The sequence below is a fragment of the Belonocnema kinseyi genome, chromosome 3 (genome assembly GCF_010883055.1).
Source record: "Belonocnema kinseyi isolate 2016_QV_RU_SX_M_011 chromosome 3, B_treatae_v1, whole genome shotgun sequence".
NCBI lineage: Eukaryota > Metazoa > Arthropoda > Insecta > Hymenoptera > Cynipidae > Belonocnema > Belonocnema kinseyi.
The window spans coordinates 27,234,495-27,241,715 of NC_046659.1; the positions used below are offsets into that span (position 1 = coordinate 27,234,495).

General features: G+C 32.2%; 1 protein-coding gene and 1 long non-coding RNA gene across 2 annotated transcripts; one reads left to right on the forward strand and one right to left on the reverse strand.

Moving 5' to 3' along the window:
* The first annotated feature begins 307 nt into the window (after positions 1-307).
* LOC117169464 lies at positions 308-2,027 on the forward strand. The gene is made up of 3 exons (XM_033355859.1): positions 308-543; positions 631-778; positions 1,109-2,027. The coding sequence occupies exons 1-3, from the start codon at positions 398-400 to the stop codon at positions 1,646-1,648; spliced, it is 834 nt and encodes a 277-aa protein (XP_033211750.1). The 5' UTR covers positions 308-397; the 3' UTR covers positions 1,649-2,027.
* Positions 2,028-2,413: 386 nt separating this feature from the next.
* LOC117169593 lies at positions 2,414-4,443 on the reverse strand. Its single transcript, XR_004466684.1, has 3 exons — positions 4,117-4,443; positions 3,643-3,774; positions 2,414-3,523 (listed from the first exon to the last, which is right to left on the reverse strand). It is a non-coding gene; the product is annotated as an uncharacterized LOC117169593 (long non-coding RNA).
* Positions 4,444-7,221: the final 2,778 nt, after the last annotated feature.

Here is a 7,221-nt window from a genome sequence, read left to right on the forward strand (position 1 = left end):
GCATGCGCATCCTTTTACATGTGGCGTTTTACAGCGTCACTGAAATTTCACATGGCGAATCTAAAATTCCATTCTACCAAAACTGCTTTGTACTTCCTGTGTCCGATTTTATACTATCGTGTTACTTCTACCTAATTTTGGTAAATTTCCCACAGTAATCGCCAGGGTTGTGCACGTAATATTCCTTAGGTAAATTACACGAGGTTTTTGACGTAATTTACGTACGCATATTACGTCCTCGGTTTTCTACAAAACGTAATATACGTTTTCAAGATGGCAGCGACATATTCACTTTTCGTTTCTTAACCTTAAAATAGCACCGGTAGCGGTACGTGATATTGTTACATGTACGAAATATAAAGTAAATGAAAAAAAAGTTATTATTAGAACTTCAACAATGAACAGAAGAGTCAGACCCAGGAATGCATGTTGGGAAAAGTTATCCTTCATCTTAAAAAAAGAAAACAGTAAAAACGTTGCATTTTGTTTGGGATGCAAGCGTATATTATCGAATACGGCCGAAGAAAGGTTAAGAAATCACAGGTAAATTTTTAAACGATCCGAACTTCAACTATCTCAGAAAAAAAACAAATCATTCAAGGATTTTCACTAATTTAAACAAAATTTCAGAAAAAAGTGCGTTATGATTATAAACGCATCAGAAGAAAACCTGATGATGCAATTAGACGAAAGCTGTCAAAATAATAATGATTCTAAGATGAGTGGTGTCAGTTTTGATATTTCTATGTCAAATGATGTTATGATAAACAACAGCATTGTAAGTCGGTTCTCTAATTTCTTACCTTATATCTGAGAAGTATTGATTTTTAAATAAATATTGCAAGGGGGAGGGTATTGTTTTAACAACGAATGTAAGGAGCATATTTTAAATAACTATAGTCCACAAGGATCTTTTAAGGTATTTTGCACAACAGGAAAAAATATTTGAATATTTCGTTAAGAAAATATATCAAAACTATATATCAATTCTTAAAATTTCATAAAAAATTAAAAGTATATAAGAATTGCTTAAAATTTACCTAGATTTGTTCATTTAAAATTTTTTTTGTATTCTTTTTCATGAAAGAAATTAATTTTTAAATTCTAGTCTATTGCTGGTCCTGCTGTTATCCCTTCTGCTAGTAAGCGTCCTGTCGACACTCGTTCTAAAATAACAAGTCAAAAAGCTCTCAAGCCATTCTTAGACGAAATCACAGAAAGAGAGAAAAAATCTATCGACAAAGCACTGGGAAACTTATTATTTGCAAATAATATTGAAATCGATGTTGTAGAATCAAATTATTTTAAGGAGTTCCTTAGACTCATACGACCAGCCTATTCACCACCAACATTTGAGAAAGTTTCAACAGCTCTTCTTAACGAGTCTTTTGTGAGTTTCCATATGCGCAATGACGAGAGTCAACAATCTAGTACGAGTCTTGGACTTTTATTTCTAAATTCAATAAAACATGCAGAGACAAATAGTGTATTAGCTGTCATTCGAGATTTAAACGAAAATACGAAAGACGGATTGAAACAAATGGCAGCGTATGAAAACGGAAAAGGTATTTTTTCGAAACTTTTCCAGAAACAAATAATATTCCCTTCAGTCTTCTGGAACATCGCACAACAGGAAGCTTCTAAATGATCGAAATGAGCATTACAACTTTCACTGATACCAGCTCCTTTAATTGACATAAAGTGTCGTTTCCGAGAACAAAGAAACCTAACTAGCGAGCAATCAGAAAAACTTGTCAATCTATACTATAATTTAAGAATTTGTACACCAAAGATTTAAAAGGAAGTGAAAAGTATTTTTTATAAAAATTGAGTTATATTCGTTGAATCTGCCTATTTTCATTCTTGTTATGTCAGTACAGAAAAAAACAAATTACGTTTTTATTTTTTGTACACATAAATTAACAGAGTTTTAGTGATATTTCGTATCTGCGTTTATTATAAAAAGAATTTTATTATTTGGCTTATAGTATGCATGAAGAAAAAGGCTATTAATAATTAAAGATTAAAGGATCTCAAAAGATATACGCCAAAATTTAAATGATAGTATTTTGTACTAATCTATAATAAGTATAAGTCTATAAAGAAGTTTAGTTAGCTCTTATTAAGACGTAAAGTTTTATTTAATGTTAAATAAATCAAAATTTGAAAAATAAATTAATAAAAATGAAACTAAAAATATTGTATTATAGTTTATTTTTACAATTCCGAAATTAGGACACTTTTCAATGAAAGGTAAGATAATTAGCTAAAATTTTAAGAAACAACAATTTTATATTAACGCATTCATATTAATTTACATCGATTAAAATGAATATTCAGTATTCTTCTAAGCTCATTTTCAAGATGCAGTAAAGCTGAATGAGATTTTTAGATTTTTCTGTCCCCAATCAGTTGCGTAGCTTTTTGTGGATGAACCACCACTGTGAAAAGTCTCTCAATTGCTGCAGTAGAACTAGGAATCCGTAGAAATTTTCTCGCCTATTCCGACAATTAGGATGCCGAGGCGCTGCAAAGGTCCAAAATGTTTCTGGACATGTGACACCTTTTTTCTCGAGACGAAAAAAAATTGCAGTTTTTTCCTCATAAGCAGACAAATCCTTGAGTCCATCTGCATCCACATTCTCTTATAAAAAAATTAGAGCCATTTCTTTGTATTTTTGATTGTCATCGAACAATTTGCCCTCATAAAGAGGGTGCAAAATGTTAGAAGCGAGGGTGATTGGTTTTACAACTTTCTTCAACCGAGATTCTAAAGCGAACTCATATTCTTCTTTGCAAAATGGAAACTGCAACTTCAGCCACTCTTCTAACGAATCAGCGATGTTGAAGTTTGATTGCTGACATTTATTAATCAGTTCGCATATTCCATCGAAAGGTATTACAAAATTTAACACATTTTTACAGAATCAACAAGGTCGTTGGCTAATAGATTGCCGCTATGGCTGTTGCACGTGAAATGCCAGTGATCAATTTTTTTGCCCATGCAAATCATCAAGTCAAAGCCTCAGCACTTCAGGATTTTTCAGTAAAATCCCAAGTATCGACAAATAATCTTTTATCATCTGCATTGTGGATTGTCGTCACTACCAATTTTTCGTTCTTAACAGAATTTTTCCAACCGTCAATAAGAAAAACTCTCTTGTGATTTTCGGAAAGATCATTTTTCTTTGTTACTTTCTCATGGATTCTGTCCAAAATTGAATCACTTAAAGTTCTTCTTGTAGGTGGATGATACTTGGGATTCAACTTGCAAACGAATTTCAAGAAATATTCGGATTCGACAACAGAGAATGTAATGCCACAACTAAAAAAAAAACATCCCTAAAGCTTCATCGAATTCGGATAAGCTTTCCTTGAATCCGAAATTTAGCGGTTCTGGAGCACGTGTCCGCAGTTTTCTTTGTTCTGTCTGATAGTTTATATTTGACTGTCATTTTTCTTGACTTGCGATGGTAGGAAATGGTTCTAGTCCTGTTTCTGGTTCATTGTTGTTAATTTGCATCTGAGTATACATCAAAAAAAGATATAAGATTCAAATAGTTTTTTTTATTTTTGTTCATGATGTAATCTTAGGAAATTTGTCTCTACAAATAAAAAGGAACTTATCTAAGAATGTCTTACTGGGCTCTCCTCATTAGTTAGTCTAGAGCTCGAAGTGTTTTCTGGTCGTCTTTCTGATATGTCCATATTATTTTCGGCAATACCATATTTTTCGAATTGTCATCTCGAGTGTTCTATCCTTTGCATACATTCCTGTAGAAATAGTGATTATAACAGAAGTTAGTAAAGCATCAGTATTATAATAATATCAGCTAGAATTTACAGGTTAAGAATTCAAAATATTTTTAAAGTTGTAAATCTAATCTGTATGAATAAATATTACATTTTTATGTATAAATATAATACCTCCGACACAAGTTACATGAACATGTAATAAACATTAATTTATAAATATGGACTTTTCCGAGTCTCGTGTTCTGAAATTTAATTCACAAAAATTATATTACATTCGCTTTGTATAAAGAAAATTGAAAATAAGGGAGATTGCATGAATTATTGAAGAAAATAATATAATATTGATTCTTATTAACACACCTATGACCCAAAAGGCGCTTGTATCCAATGTTGCGTAATAAATTATTACAAAATAAACATTCAGCTGCAAACTGATCCTTGTTATTCACTTTTATTTTTATACACTTAAAATTTATATCTTTCCATGGGATATTGACTATCCTTGATTTATTTTTGTTTAGCATCATTTTAGAAAAAAATTTAATGATCAGGAACAGAGCTACAGATTTCAAGTCTTCAGGCAAACATAAGCATAATTTAAAAAGTGAGGATATATTCAGCTCCATCCGAGTCTACCATCTTTATTATGTTTATTACATTTTTTCACGTATAATACATTCTTTACGTATTATACGTCAGAAACCTCGAGTGACGCGTCACTGCACAACTCCGGTAATCGCTGTGTTATGACCGGGGATAGCGTTGTCAGCAATGTTTCCGATGATTTCCACAACTCCGCTGCTGATTGGAGAATTCTTCTAGAGCCGATTCAAAAATCTAGCGGGATCCTCTGTGATTTAGTGTGATTGAAATCACATAACCAGGCAACTGGGTTGACAATGGATCTAATAAATAATTCTAATGCAATTATTTATAAGAGTAAATCCTTTTATTGTTTTTTTATCACTATTAATCTATCCCTGGTAGAAAGCACTCATTCAATACATTCCTTTTAATCAAAGTTGGTTCATTCCGCGTTTTTATTTGATCTGAAGGCTATGGTGGATTAATGATTATTATTATTAATAATAATAATCTTTAACAGAGGAAAAAATTTTGTTTCTTCCATACGCGATCCGAAATGGAAGCTGAACAAAGGAATTTGTAATTCAAGATAAAATTTTAAGTTATTTTATGAATTTTTATAACTCGGGGGCGATGCTTACAAGGATTCTGATTTACACACTTCTCTCAAGAAGAGCTTCTTACTCCCTAAAGTTAAAATTTTAAGAAAGGGTAAAATGGCAGAGCGGCCATCATGAAAATTGGGATGGACTTTGCGGGCTTCCAACTAATTATTTAACAAGATTTAATTCTCAAGTCGAAACCTGCTCCTTTTACAAGTTTAAACTTGCAAGGTAGGATTCGACTCTGCTAAATGCGTAAATATATAAAAACTGTATAAAAAAATTTAATTTACGGCTTCTTATACAACAAGACCGTTTCTAATAAAATATGAATCAGAGCCCTTTAGTGTCATTAAGTGACAATACCTTCGTTGTGCGAATTTCAGAAGACAGCAACAAGTTTAATCCTGTTAAAAATTTATTCGTTGAGAAAAAACAGAGAAGCATTCAGAATCCCTGTAAGCAAATATAATTTATATTTTAGAGAATCACTAAGAAGTGTGATGAATTATGCGTTAATGACAATCGTCTCTTAAGAAATTACGAAGTATTTAATAGATCAAAGACAGTATTTCATTAGACTTAGTTTTATATTATAATTCTAGATTGTTAATTTCGGTTTCCAAATTTATAATTACATCAATAATTCAATTCATAATTATTGAATAATCAATAAATCCAAATTTCTAATATTATATGTCACGTAAATGTTTTATAGAAAACTCATCTATTCCTGGTATGATCCTCTTACAGCCATTCACTAAATTGGTGCTTATAATTACTTATAACCTATAACAGAGAGAGAGAGAGAGAGAGTATGGGAGAGACTTCTCATGTCTCTTTATTAATTAGATCTCATGACCGAATTCCTTGATTTTTTATTCTTTTTTAGTATTTTAAATCTATAAGATGTTGGTACTATTACCCTATAAATATAATAAACCAAAAGTCCCTATATAGTTTTATTTCTAGTTTATAGAATGACCGATTCCATTACACCACGAAGGAATAATAAGGAGACCTAACTCCGTTTCCCCACTTGGCAATAGAAACATTACCGTAAGTTGTATGCAAATTACAGGAAGAACTTAGATTCAAGTGCGCAGGTGCACAGTTGTCCTCTTCCTATACATGGAAAAGTGTGCGAGTAAGAAACTTTGTCAAATTGACGTAAGTTAGGTAGGTTCTGTTTGTTTTGATGCGTCAAAAATGTTGTGTTTTCAGCCATAGGTGCCAAGTTCCGGGTTGTGGTGGAATCACCGAAACCCGCAGGTTCCGAATTATTATGTTTTAGGCTGTGAACTATTAAGTTTAGAAAAATCTTTTTCTAAATTTTAATCCGAATGCTTAACAAAGGACCCTTGAGTGTCGGCTACTCTATTGATATAGCCTATCTGCTTGTTCTTTATGATCGAATACTTATTTCAATTTCAGCCTCTCTGCTTGTTATTTATGATCTATTTTTATTTCAATTTCGGAAAGGACATTTTAAAGCCTTTAAAACATTTGAATGAGCTACCTGGACCTTTAAAGTTTAAATATATCTACCTGAGGACATGCAGAGAATTTCTCAGAGCTTCTCAGAGCCTTGAGAATCTTCAGCCTATTTATCATATTACAAATTTAAAAGGTACTTACCCATACGTTTCCTTCTCAAAATCTGTTCACACATTTTTCAAACAAGTACCGAAAATAATGTTTTTATATTTATTTTGTGTAACTTTCGTATGATGATCAACAAAAGAACAGAACCTCTCTAACTTACGTCAATTTGACAAACATTCTCACTCGCACACTTTTCCATGTATAGGAAGAGGACAACTGCGCACCTACGCACTCAAATCTAAGGTCTTTCTGTATTGTGCCTACCACTTACGTTAATATTTCTATTGCCGGTTTCAGATTGGTTTCCCACTGGCAGTGGGGTCACCTTATTATTCCTTCGTGCATTACACCAAAGATATTATAAACGTAGATGCGGTACGGGGCGTCAGAGTGGGGAATTATATATATAGGACATCACATTTTCTGTCCTATCGAGGTGCTGCCCTCACCGTACTACGAAATCGAATTCTGGTTTTCTCATTTTGCGTCAAATATGACGGTAAAGCAGTAGAAAGATGTTTTGAGGTTAGAAACGTTGACATGTATCGCTACATATAAACACGAAACTACAGAATAAATAATAAATTGATAATGAGTAGCGCAATTTCTATATGCACAAAATTACATATTTGTAATAAATAATAGAGAAAATTAAATGATATGGTAAGAAATA